This window comes from Varanus komodoensis, unplaced genomic scaffold, assembly GCF_004798865.1.
Source record: "Varanus komodoensis strain SLA01 unplaced genomic scaffold, ASM479886v1 scaffold6_1, whole genome shotgun sequence".
Classification (NCBI taxonomy): Eukaryota; Metazoa; Chordata; class Lepidosauria; order Squamata; family Varanidae; genus Varanus; species Varanus komodoensis.
The window spans coordinates 787,703-801,219 of NW_025336345.1; the positions used below are offsets into that span (position 1 = coordinate 787,703).

General features: G+C 46.9%; 1 protein-coding gene across 2 annotated transcripts in view; it reads left to right on the forward strand.

The window, feature by feature from the left end:
• The first annotated feature begins 5,475 nt into the window (after positions 1–5,475).
• Positions 5,476–13,517, forward strand: part of GRIA1 (glutamate ionotropic receptor AMPA type subunit 1) — a 217,203-nt gene continuing 209,161 nt past the window's right edge. For both annotated transcript variants that reach the window (XM_044451009.1, XM_044451008.1), the window contains exons 1-2: positions 5,476–5,700; positions 7,822–7,959. In XM_044451009.1, the coding sequence (XP_044306944.1) occupies positions 5,619–5,700; positions 7,822–7,959 (220 nt within the window). In that variant the 5' untranslated portion in view covers positions 5,476–5,618. The remainder of the gene's footprint in view (positions 5,701–7,821; positions 7,960–13,517) is intronic.

The following is a 13,517-nucleotide window of genomic DNA, read 5'->3' on the forward strand; positions in this document are numbered from 1 at the left end:
AATTGCTAATTTGTTTTAATCTGTGGTTTTACACCTAATACTCGATGCTGTGCTACTCTTACTTTTATTTTTATTCTATTTCATTGCCGTCATCGTCGTGAACTGTCCCAAGATGTCTGCGATGGGAGGGAATACAAAAGTTTTAAATAAATAAATAAATGAAATATGAGTCCTCTTGTCTATGGATGTCTGAGAAGTTGTTGTTGTTGTTGTTGTTGTTGTTGTTATTATTATAACATTTCTATGCCGCCCCTTGCCGAAACCTTGGGGCGGCTTACAACACGATAAAATACATTGAAATACAATAGCACATAATAAATTACCATTAAATACAAAAATACAAAAAATACATTGATTTACAAATATAAAATTAAAATTATCAGTATAAATTAAGTAAATAAAAATATAGGAGGAGAAAGAGAAGGAAGAAGAAGTTGCCCTGGCCAGATCATATGTTTTAACAATTAAAATGATGTTTAAATAAAAAGGTCTTTACCTGGCGCCGAAAAACCAGTAACGACGGTGCCAGGCGGACCTCTTTGGGGAGTGAATTCCATAGGTTGGGCGCCACCGCAGAAAAAGCCCTCCTCCGGGTACTTACTCCCCTAATTTCTTTCATGGAGGGTTCCCGGAGACGGGACTCTCCCGCAGATCTCAAAGGGCGGTCGGGCATATACAGACGTAAGCGCCCGTTCAGGTAGCCAGGACCCAAGCCGTTTAGGGCTTTATAGGTCATAATCAACACCTTGAATTGGGCCCGGGCTTCAATGGGAAGCCAGTGAAGCTGACGGAGGACTGGAGTCATGTGAGCATAACGCCCCGTCCCCGTCAGCAACCTGGCAGCTCTATTTTGCACCAACTGAAGTGTTTGGACTGTCTTCAGGGGAAGCCCCACGTAAAGCACGTTACAGAAGTCTAGGCGGGAAGTCACCAGCGCGTGTGTCACCGTCGCCAGGCAGTCGTACTCCAGGTAGGGGCGCAGCTGATTAATCAGCCGAAGCTGAAGGAAGGCGTTCCTCGCCACCGCTGTCACCTGAGCTTCCAAAGAAAGCTCCGGGTCGAGGAGTACTCCTAAGCTGCGGACCTTATCCCTTAGAGGGAGTGTTGCGCCATTCAGGACCAGGTCAAATCTACCCTCTCCGAAACCCGATCCGCCAACCAACAGGACCTCCATCTTGTCTGGGTTGAGTTTCAGTTTATTTGCCCTCATCCATTCCCTTACCTCGGCCAAGCACCGGTTCAGCACAGCCACTGCCTCACCTGGATTAGTGGAAAACGACAGGTAAAGCTGGGTATCATCAGCGTATTGATGATTCCACAGCCCACTCCTCCTGATGACCTCTCCCAGTGGTTTCATATAGATGTTAAATAGCAGAGGGGATAGAATGGAGCCCTGTGGTACTCCATGGCATAGCTTCCATGACGTAGAGACATGGTCCCCCAGCACTACCTTCTGGAATCGACCGTTGAGATAGGAGCGGAACCACTGCAGAGCAGTGCCTCCAACCCCCAGTCCTGCAAGTCTATCCAGAAGGATACCATGGTCGATGGTATTGAAAGCCGCCGAGAGGTCCAGAAGAACCAACAGGGATGTACTCCCCCTGTCCTTCTCCCTGCACAGGTCATCATACAGGGCGACCAAGGCAGATTCAGTACTGTACCCGGGTCTGAAGCCGGACTGAAAAGGATTAGTTGTAATGCATTTATGATCAGATTTTGTCCTGTTTGAAATCCTGAGCACAAATGTGAATGGAAGTGCTTTTCGCCAGCATGTGATGGTGTTCAATACTGTTGTCACTGACTGCTGCTACACTCCAGCATTTCATTTTTCAGCCCTTCCTGGAGAAGTCAAGGATTAAAGTCAAGGAGAAGTCAAGGATTTGTCATAGTCAGATCACCACCAGCTGAGATTTAGACTGATGGCAGCTTTTCCCCTCTGCAAGAGTGAAGAACCCATTAAGATGGTCTGTCCCCAGAGGCTTATGGATCCAGATGTTTTCCAGAGAACTTTGGGGGATTTTCCTGCTGACATGGCTGACGCTCCTGTTTTCCAGCTGATTGCTGGTTGTGCTGTGGAATGCAAAAAAAGACGTGGGCAGTTGATATGATTGCCCCTAAACACTCTGTTGTAGAGCTCAGCAGCTCCATGGCGCACCTTGGAGGTGAGAGCAATGAAACAGTTGAGGAGATGGCAAGGGTGCAGGAGCAGGAAGACTCCCAGTGAAGGCAACAGAAACCTAGTATGTGTTTGAAACTGGGTATTTTTCGAGATAGCGAGGGAAGCAAAGAAACAAAATCTCACTGCCTCAATTCATTTTTCCCTCAGCCACCCAGCAGAGCTTTGCAAGGTTGCCCAGGGCTGCATTCTGGCCCCAGGGACATCTTGGAACCAACTCAGGCCCTGTGTAATTTCCTTAATGGGAACTTCCAGGGAAAAAATTGTCTGCATCTGCTAGGGGTTGGACTCCAGAGTTAAAGCAGCTGAATCTGTGGAGATATCCAGAGCACAGTCTGGTCTGCTTTTACTGACTGAGTTGCAGTGCCTGGCTGCAGCAACGGACGGGATGAGGGCTAGCAAGCTGAAACTCCATCCAGGCAAGACTGAGACCTTGCTGGTGGGTGCTTCCTCTGACTGGATGGAGGGGGTTCAGCCAGCTCTAGATGAGGTTGCACTCCCCCTGAAGGGGCAGATTTGTAGCTTGGGGTGCTTCTTGACCCATCATTCTCACTTGAGGCTTAGGTAGCCTTGGTGGCTCACAGTGGCTTCTACCAGCTTCAGCTGGTGGCCCAGCTATGACCCTGTCTGGACAGGGAAAGCCTGGCTTATACTCAAGCAATTTCTAAGTTAGAGCAATGCAATGCAGTCTACAATGGGCTACAGTTCAGAAGCTCCAGCTGGTATGGAATGCGGCGGGCAAATCAATAAATGAGCCCTACCCAAATTTGCCATCTTTTTGGTGCCAGTTAAGTCAGCCCTCTGTGCCAAGGCTTTGAAAGACTTTTCGGGACACCCAGGGGCTTGAGGGGATTGGCCATCCTGGGTATTTTACAGAGCCTTTCTTTGTTATTGTTTTGTTTTAGTGGTTTTAAACTTCTATGGTATTCCTTATTTTATATATATCATTTATTATATTTTTATTTATATTTATATTATGTCTTATGGGCTGCTATATATCGCTCAGAGAGCTTTGGCTGTGGGACAGTCAAAGTAATTATCAAGCGGGGGTCCAGGCAAAGCCTGCTGTCGGCACTGAGCCATGGCTCCCGCATTTCTCTGCTCACCAAATCTTCCTTTCCTCCCTCCCATGAATTGGCATGGAGCAGGGCCCTGGTAGCTGTGACTCCTCTTCCAAGGTTCCCTCTGAGCTTGACCATTTCCCATTCTTGGGCACCTTTTAGAGAAAGTCAGTTTAACAACTGATTTACCAAAAGGGTAGACAGAAACTTTTTATACGGAAAAGAGCTACTGGATTGGGGATAGTTCAGCTGAATGAAGTGCACACAGAGGCCAGTTGTACGAAGAGAGCACGCACGCACAATCACACACAGGGTTCAGCCAACCACTAGGAGGATAGGTCTATCTTCAGTACAATATTGTGTGTAAGCAGTGCAAGTTCCAGGTTTTGGAGGGACTTGGGCAAGGCAGCCTCAAGGAGCCCCTCCCTCAGGCCATGTCCCCTCTCACTGCCATTGACATGAGCTGCAATTGCTGCTCATCTTCCTCATCATCCACATAACGCTGGGAGCCATGAGCAAGCAGGAAACAGTAACCCCTGCTTCCCTTCACCACCACTATTGCTTGGGCTACAGGAAGAGAAGGTGAGCAAGGAGGTTGCAGTGGAGAAGAGCAGAAACACCTCCAGCATCTCCTGGCCAGGTACCCAACCCAGCCCTGATGCTGGCCCACTCTGTAACAGTTGTACTTGACTTTCCCTGTAGAAGTGAATAGCCAGCATGCAGTTCTATGGGACTACCTGAAAAGCCTCTCCCAGCACTGCTAGCCAGGTGAGGCCCTATCCTGCTTCATTCTCCTGCCGAGACCACCTTCTGCAAATCCAGCCTGCTGCATTCTCATGAGCAGTCCTGTCTGCCCTGGCAGCATCCCATACTGGCTCCGCATACTGGGAATGGGGTATCTTTCTCCAGCTATGATGCTCTTGCTCTTCATCTGGTGTGGCAGGGGATGCAAGATTTTCCCAATGAGACACACAGATAGGGAGAGCATGATGGATTGATAGACGCTCTGAGAGAGATGCCAACACAACTGCAGCATTTTGCCGGGAACTGTGGGGCCGGGCTGCTGGGCAGACTCTGCTCTTGGCTTGGTACTCCACTGTGGGACACAAACAACAGATCCCAGCCATGGAACGGTGCCCTCCTCCTTCGCTGCGGATTTGCATTTGCAAAACAAGTGCCCGTGTGCCCTGAATGTTTCGAAATCCCAGAAGAGACGGGCGAATGGGAAGAAAACCTGTTAGCTGCCATATAGGCTGAACCTCCGCGGCCGTCCCTGCACAAAGACGCTCTCCTCCTTTGCCCCCCCCCCCCAGGTTCGCAGTCTCTTCATTATTAAGAATAGTGTGTGTATCCTCCTGGCTTCTGGACTACCCCCACCCATCCTCCTTAGCCTGGATTCTGTGAACAGTGAGGCCAGGAACAGAACAAATAGAAAGAGAATGCTAACGGTGGGCAGAGGAAGGAAAAAACAAAAGTCAGTTGGGAAAGGGAAAGACTCGTCGCTTTCCCTCCCGCATCTCCTTCTGTTATGACAAATGATCCCCCCCCCCCCCGCCGCCCTCGCCCCGGTTCCCTTTTGATGGCCATTTGTTTCTTTCTCGCCTATCATTTTCCTAATGATCCGAGCTGTCCGGAGCGACACGGAGCGAAGCAGCAGCTCCGGGATCCGGAGAGCTCGAGGAGCCCTGCTCTGCCATCGATTCATTTGTGACTAAAGAGCAGAGAGACCTTTCGGAAGAGGACTTTGCCACTTAGGAACCGGGCAGCTGCTGGGCGCTCGCGGTGTCCCTGGGATCTACCCGAAGACTTGGAGGCAGCGAAGGGGGGTGGGGGGAGAGGAAAAATCCTTTGCTGGGAGACGCTGAGAGCACATGGTGAAGAAAGGGGAGACTACAGAAGAGGGGCCGGCTGCGTCTCTCTGCTGAGATACAACAATGAGAGGGAAATGAGCTTGGAGCGCTCGGTTTGTGTGCGTGTGAGAGTGTGTGTGTGTGTGTGTGTGTTTGTGAGAGAGAGAGAGAGAGAGAGAGAGAGAGAGAGAGAGAGAGAGAGAGTCACACACTCTGTTTCGAGTGAGTGAGGGAGAGGAGGGGGCTCTCTCTCTCTCTCTCTTTCTCTCTCTCTCTCTCTCTCTCAGAGCTCAGTTAATCCTGTTGTCAGTTGGTGTTAAGGCAGCGATCTAAACGCCGGATTCCAAGAGGAAGAGACACCCGGCATAATAGAGGGAAGAGAAGAGAGGACCAAACGAAAGAATAACGAACAAGAAAAGAGGACAACAAATAAAACCGAAGGAAGGAAGGAAGGAACCAGAAGGGGAGGGGGCGGAAATACCAAATCTATGCTTGGACCTGGGCTTCTTTCTCGCCAATGCAAAAGGGAATATGCAGCACATTTTTGCCTTCTTCTGCACCAGTTTCCTAGGGGCAGTGTTGGGGGTCAATTTCCCCAGCAACATCCAGATAGGTGAGTGAGCACCCGCGTCCTTCCCGTGCTAAATGGCTTCCCCTGGGCGGCTGCGCGCGCGAGCGTGATCTGACCCCTCCATCGCCCCGCTTGTCAAGGAAGAATGTGGGGCCGGGCCGGGCGACGTGGCGGGGAGCGCCCCGGCTCTGGGACCGTGGCGGGACCCCGAGGCGGGATGGTTCTCCCGGCGGGCGCGCCGAGTGCCCCGGACGCTGCGGCCGTGCTTGCCCCGCACCTGGGACTCGGCGCTCCGGGGCAGAGGGGCCGGGCTGCGAACCGCCTTGCCCCCCCCGCCCCCGCCCCGGGGGGCGGGGGCCTGTTTCCTCCTGCCTGCAGGTGGACGCACCTGACTGGGGCGCGTGGCGGGGAGGGGGCTTTGTTGTTGCCGCGAAACAAAAGCCGAGCGACGCCAGGGAAGTGTTGCATCCAGTCCGTTTCCGCTGCATGCGCCTACTTGTACCACGCCAGCTGCCATCACGGGCAGTTTCTCTCCATTTGTCGTCGTCTCCTCCTCCTCCCCCTCCTCCTCTCCTCGGTTCAGTCTCCCCCCACCCCCCCCCCCCAGTTTCTCCCCACTACACAATGGATCGCATTGCCTATTGACTCCCGTGTTCCCTTTATGCCTCGCTCTTCGCGGCGCCGATTGCTGGCTTGTCACCCTTGTGCAGACAGAGGAGGAGAGCGGGCGGCGGGCGGGGGACCTCCCGGGCTAGCGCCACTTGCAGCATCTCGGCGCTTTTATTGCTGTTTCACCATCGCGTGTGGGCATCCTTGTTTTCCGTCTCCCTTCGGGGGCTCTGCTTGAAACAAAGGTGAACCTGGGAAATTCGCAGCCTGGAATTGCTCGCACCTTCCTTGGCAACAGCACCTAAAACTGGGCGTCAGGGGCGCACAAGCTTCTGCTTCCCCAGCTCCAAGGATTGTGCAGGTCACTGCATATGCCAAACAGCCTGCTTCATAGTGCTGGGCTACCCTTAATGCTTTTGATCTCTTGCTTTGGGGATTTAAATGAAATGGGACTCATAAATGCTAATAAATAATAGTAATGCTATATTGTAGCTAGTTATTTACTGTACCAGTGCCTTGATTGCATACCTGCACCTAGGGAAGTAACGTTCCCTTTGCATTTCTATTAAAACTAAATGTGCACCAAAACCACGTAACCGAAATATGAAAGTGCGCATAGGAATGGCCGGAGCGCAACCTTCCAGGGTGAATGAAGTCCCTGTTTGGATGCATTTGGACACTTCCGTATCTTACCGCGCCATGCAGTCCTTCTAAGGCCACTAACTAAAACAACTCAATCGCCAGTAGTGCTCATAAAGGCCAGGTTCTGGGTGGGTGTTCTGCTGCCTGCTCCCTATTAACAGTGCAGGTAACATCTGTGCTGACATGGGACATGCCTCTCCGGACACAGAGAGCACGACTAAATAGACCTATTCCTTTGCAGCTCTCATTCTGGCCACCCTCCCCATCTCCTTGTGAGCATTGCCCAAGGAAGAATGACCATAATGGCCATTCTTTGTTCCTTCGCTTTAAGTTCAACTACTTGTTGAGTAAACATCTGTTTGTTGTAGGCAAATGTGACAGATTCCAAGCCTGTGCAAAGCCTGTGAATGTGTGTGTGTGTGTTGGGAGGGGTGGGTGTCATCCTAATCCTTCTCCTCCAGAGCACTCATTTTTAACATTTAAAGCAATGCCAGGAAAGAGGCCCGGGAGATTAACCCCTGGTTCTCCCTGCAATCTACTCTTCATTGATGAACACACTGAGAAGGCTTTAGGAATCTGGCACATTATGTTATACATAAGAATCAGGTGGCACAGGATCCTGGAAACTTGAACCAAATTGCATTGTTTAGGACATGGTCCTATGCATGTTTAGAGGAAAAGACATCCTGCAACTTCCAGCTTTCCCCAGCTGGCGCATGGCTCTAGTCTTTAGGGTGCAATTGGACTCTCTTTGGCTTGTTTGCTTTTTGCTAGAAGAGGATAATGTAATTCCCTTTTGACTAGTAAAAGAGCTAGCAAAGTAGATTAACAGTATGCTGAGATGCAGAGTGCTATTCTCAACTAATGTTCCGTGTATGCTTTGTTTTTCCCTCTCCTTCTTCCTTTCTGTAGGGGGATTATTTCCTACTCAACAGTCCCAGGAACATGCAGCTTTTATGTTTGCATTGTCTCAGTTCACAGAGCCCCCCAAGCTGGCTCCCCAGATCGATATTGTGAATATTAGTGACAGCTTTGAAATGACGTACACCTGTAAGTAGTGGTCATCCACAGGCTAACTTTCTCTCTCTCTCCTGGCTCATCTTCCTCTTCTGTCTGATTCATCTATGCAGGGACTGTTGGTTTAAAATTAAAGCTCTCTATCAAGGTTATGAGATTTTTAGAAGAGAGTCTTTCCCCTTCAAGTTATTTATTTTGAGATTTAGGCATCTTGGGGTGTGTGTTTATTTTAATTGCAGTGTCTTCAGCATTCCTCAAATGTTGTGTTTGGTTTGGTTTTCCTAGGTGGCTGTGGATCACTTAGGGCCCAAATGTGTGACAGAGACTGAGTGGAAAAGGAAGTGGGATGCATGAATTATTCCATTCATTTTTGATAGCTACACCTTAGCCAGGCAGCATTAAAAGAAAAGGGAAAAAAGGAACAGTTATCTGAGGATAGTTGGTGATGCAAGCTAGTGATGTAACGAATCTTGAAAGCAAGGTGAGAAGGCTGAACTCAAGCTGTTATTCTTTATCCTGGGCAGTTAAAGTGTTGCTTAGAATAAAAGGCACTAGCAAAACATTTTATAGAAGCCTTGTGGAACATTGCTCCAAAGATCAGTATGGTAGATAGTTTTGTTTGCCAGCAGCAGGGTGGAAGCCAAAATATTATTTTGCCAGGTCAATTTTTATCCAGGAATGCTCATAAAAGAAACAAAGAAAGCAAAATCTGTAGTCTTAAAATACTGGAATGCTGTTTCACTGTACTTGTTGCAAATATATGCTGTAATTCTCAGAGACAAGCATTTGATTTGGTAGTATGATAATTCATTAGCTTATGCTTTTAATGAAGGGGAGACACACAATGAATCTGTTCGTTGTTTGGAGCTTATCTGTTGAACTAGACATGATCTAGAAGTGGAATACCTTTAAATTCTTTGCAGCCTTGCCCTAGACATCTGAGTCAATAATCCTGAGATTCCCCTGTACCAGCCAGAGAAGAATCATACATGTGTATAGTTTTCTGTCTAAGAGCACATGGTGGCATGCTATTGGTAAACAATGTATGGACATCCATCCATCCATCCATCCATCCATCCCTGTTGCTCTGTTACTATACTAATTTCCAGATGGTGGGACTAGCTTGTGTTTGTAATAGATGGCAAAATAACAGGGAGCTAAAGGAGTGTGGCATCAGGGTGGAAAGATAGATCAGAATTGTAGGTTTTGGGTGTATGTGGTTTTATCACAGAGAGGAAGATGGCACTTTTCTTGACCGGAGAGGAAGCTTTGACTTGCTGGAAGCAAGCTAATGGAGCCAAATGAACAGTGGCAAAACAAGGCAAACCCCAGAGGGATGCAGTGCTGCTAAGCTAGCTGATAAAAACGGGGACAATTATTGGCAGTCATTAGCCGGAATCATGTTGTTATCTTCGAAAACAACATTCAGCCATCCCCCATCCATCTTCCCATTCAGTCAGTTCTTGACTTTCTGCAGTTAACTAATCTTGTTGGCGTTTGACCTCGCAGTACCATCAGTTGTGTCAATGGGTGCCAGGTAAGATCACTGTGCAGTTGTGCATGTGGATTGGCAGCCCCACCTTCTGATAGAGCGCTGTAATTGTGCCTAGTTAATCACTACAGCTTTGCATTGTGATCACAATGACAAATGGTAAGCAATCCATTTCCCCTTCCCACTTCCTAAGCGAACAATCACTTTGGCCAGCTTTGTATTAGATTTTGGCTTCTGGCCTTTGAAAGTTAGACTGTAAGAGGTGTGGAAACAGGCTCATGCAATCTATTTTTTTAACTGTTATGCTGAGGTCTACCAACCTGTGAAAAAGACTAGAAATTCAAGCAGGCTGATCCCAGTACATTTTTTGGTGTGCCAAAACTGCATGACACTCACAGAACAAACTCCTTTCTGTCAACACACAGCATTCTTCATTTCAGCAGTATAATGTAGAGTGGGAGTATTTACAGATATAGTGGTGAATATACTAAATGTCTGCTAGTATGTCTAGTTCTGTATTCTGCCCACTCCTACCCTGCGCTCACCAACTGCATCTATTCTCACTGCTCTTCTTAAATTAAAAGCTTCCATCATGTACTCTGTGAGTTGTAGGAAGTCTTTGTTTTGATCAACAGTGACTGTGGCTGATGACATTTGTGCCTAGCCTAAAAAGTGTACTAAGAACCCCCTCTCCTTTCTATTTCTCTCCTATAAGTGCTAACAGCAGTAAGAAAACTCATCATAATTGCCTTTTGTTCAGTTATAAAATCTCTGGTTGCTCTGGTGAGCTTTTTCATTTCATAATGTAATGTAAATGTGGAAACATCTAGGGAAAAAAATATATTTTGTTTCTATAGAGATGGGGAACATGAGCTTTGTTGTATTGTTATTGTTGATGTTTCTTTCTTACATGAATTACCGTTGTATCCAGATACCTTGTCAGTATCTTTAATATATTGATATCTTCAGCTATTCATAAAGCAGGTCTCTTTTTTGACAAGAATTATGATTTAATGCCTCACAATAGTAATGGGAAAAACATGGGTGCCTACACCCCTGTTTCCCTTGTAAGGCTAATTTCAATGCTAGCCTGAAGGAACTTGGAAGAAAGTACCAGCAAGCCATGGAAAGAGCTAACCTGATCTTTCTTATTTATTTATTTGAATTTGTTTATTTAACTTTTGTAGCACCCAACACCTAGAGCTTTAGTATCATGGTACAACAAATAGCCCCGTGATACTAAAATAAGTATAAAATGCTCATAATGCAGAATTTTAAAACAGTCTAAAAGTTTTTAAACAATTTAGCAGCTAAAACAATATTTTACACAGAGCAGATTGTTAAAAACACTAGACATATGTAACCCCATTAGTCACTGCTACCCTGACCAATTGGGTGCCCATGTCTAGTGTTTTAATGTCTTTGATGGCTGTTCCCTTGTCTGTTTTCTGCAGCAAATGCAGGACTCTTGTTCTCCCCAAGCTGAGCTCTGTAATCAGATGGGCACTTGGGCTGGAAGGGAAGACAGCCTTAAGGTGGCAATTACTAAGCAGAAACAGTTGAAGTAATGAAGGCAGTTGCCCACCTCTCCCACTGGGCCTCCGATCTTCCCCAGAAGTATCTCCATGAGTTTGGAGAAGTAGGAAGTGGTGGAAGGCTTAGACCACACGCTACTGAGATTAAAATTGAAGGGCATAACATTAGAAGTCAATGTTGGATCTGTCTTTGCAGAAATGGCTACTACGCTGGTGGTTGTAGCAAGTAAGCCCCACTGCCAATTAGGCAGGGGTGAGGATTTTGTTCTAGTGCATTGTTGTAAAGACATACAGACATCTGCAGGTTTTTTTATATGGGGAAGAAAGAACTTGGGATGTTGAGGGGGTTGTTCATTTGTTTGTTTCATGATTGTAGGAGAAACCAAAATTGACAGCTTTGTCCATCCAGACCTTGGACTTTCAGATCTCTTAAAAGCCTAGCTTTGAATCCCTGCATATTCAACCATTTTAGTGCTGTGGAGCTGAAGTATGGTGGCCACCTCCTTTTCCTAACAGACTTCCTATCTTTTATGACAATATTGCCAGGCAATTACATCAAGGTTCTCTCCATGCTCCATCTACTGAATTTGGCTGGTGCAGATGGGTGAGGATTCAATTTCAGTTCACTTTTTGTAAGTCTTTATCAACATTTGCCAAGTTGAGATTCAGGAGAGAGAGAGAACTTGAGCTTAAAAAAAATGAAAGCAGAAAGTAGAGGGAAGCAAAACTGACAGATTCCCCATCCCTATTGTAAATGTGGGAAGAACTTGAGAGTCGGCATTCTAACAACAGTCTAAAACAGCCTTCCCCAGCCTTCCCCAGATGGGTAGAACTACAGGTCCCATCAATCACAATAGGCATGAGTCACAGGTGTGGCAGCTGGACAGGCTGGGAGCTACATTGCAACCTCTCTGGTGGAAACCAGATTGGAGAAGGCCAATCTTAAAAAGAGGGTGTCTCTTGAGACTAGGGGCAATGTTACTTTGAGCTCAATGGAATTGCCCTTTGGAAATGTGCCTTCCTTGCCCACATACAACTGTTTTGCATGTAGCAGGAATTTAGGACGACTATTCCCTGACCACCAGTGCTGAACGGGCAGGGCACAGTATAAAAGACATCCACTGCCATCTAGCCAGTCACAGCAAAATGGAATCACAAGTGAGATGCGGCAGTACTGATACTGAATGCCGGCAGAGCATAAATCAGAAGCAATAACAGACTCTTGTATGGTTGCCATGCCACCATCATAAAGCAAGAATAAGCCAGTTAGATCTGATGCATTTATATTTTGACTACTCACACAGTGATGTTGGCTACTACCTTATCCAAAATGGTCCTGGCCTCAAGGAAATTGGCCACGGATGCCATTTGTCGGTCCCTTAACATGACAGCAAGAGTGCTGCAACCTGTTCATCTAAAAAGTAAATACAAAGATCTGAGCGTTTTAGATTGTAAGCATCTATCTCACACCAACATAGATGTATGAAAGGTTACATGCCAACTTGGACCCCAAAATATCTGTTATGGTGGATTTATTCTTCCCTTATAGTTATATGGATGTTCATAATGACACTGAATTAAAAGATACTCCTTCTCACTGAGATTTGTGCCCAAGAGACTAATTTCTTCTTCTCTAGGGAAAGCCCTATCCTTGCACCAAAGCAATTTATACTCTAATTTTGGGACTGAGTCTGGTAGTAACAAGATTTGTTCTGAAACACAAAAGCTAAAGAGCTTACTGGGGGTCCCCTTTCTTTTATTTATTTCTTTGTTTAAGGTTTTTGTTTACTACTGTCTTGGCAAGGCCTCTTTTCACGGATATTAGGAGCTCACCACTGCAGAAGACACTGCATTGTTGGTTTGCCAGGCAAAATTCATGTCATACAGCATAAACCATGAAATGGGATCCGGGAGAGCCACCATAATGAAATATGAAAGTGTGAAAATGAAGTAAGTGTGCACATTGGCCTCTAAGATCAGAAGCAGCAGAAGCAGCTTAGCTGCACCTGTCCTTCTCTACAAAAGAAACTATTTCCATTCCCTCTGTTTCTGATGCTCTCATGTGACTGCTGTTGCTTTTGTGGCCAAAGGGGCGCCACTTATCCAAACAAGGTGTCATTAGTCTTGGTGGAATTCCAAGGTTTACAGAGGTACAAATAAATGTTCAGGAGGAGAAACTAAGGTAGAAGAACAGTCCCATAAGAACCGTGTGTCCTTAGTGGTGACACAATGGAGACTAACTGTTATTGCGAAAAGGAAAAGCAGGGTAGAGGAAGAATGGAAAAATGTGGCTGGAATCCTGAACAGGTGCTCTGCACACGGCCTGTTTTGTTCCACATGCCAGTGGTGGAGCACACAGTGCCTGCAACTGAGAGACCAAATCCTCAGTCTGGGACTATTTGCAGGGCACTGTTGCTCACACATGATGTTGCACGAGCCTGTTGCCAACGTGGCCCACACAAACCGTTTCAAGAACAAAGTCACAGAATAGGATGGGCATGCATTATGTTTGTGTGTCGTCATCCAACTAAAGACTTTATTACCCTTCCATTCTACTGAGAGAA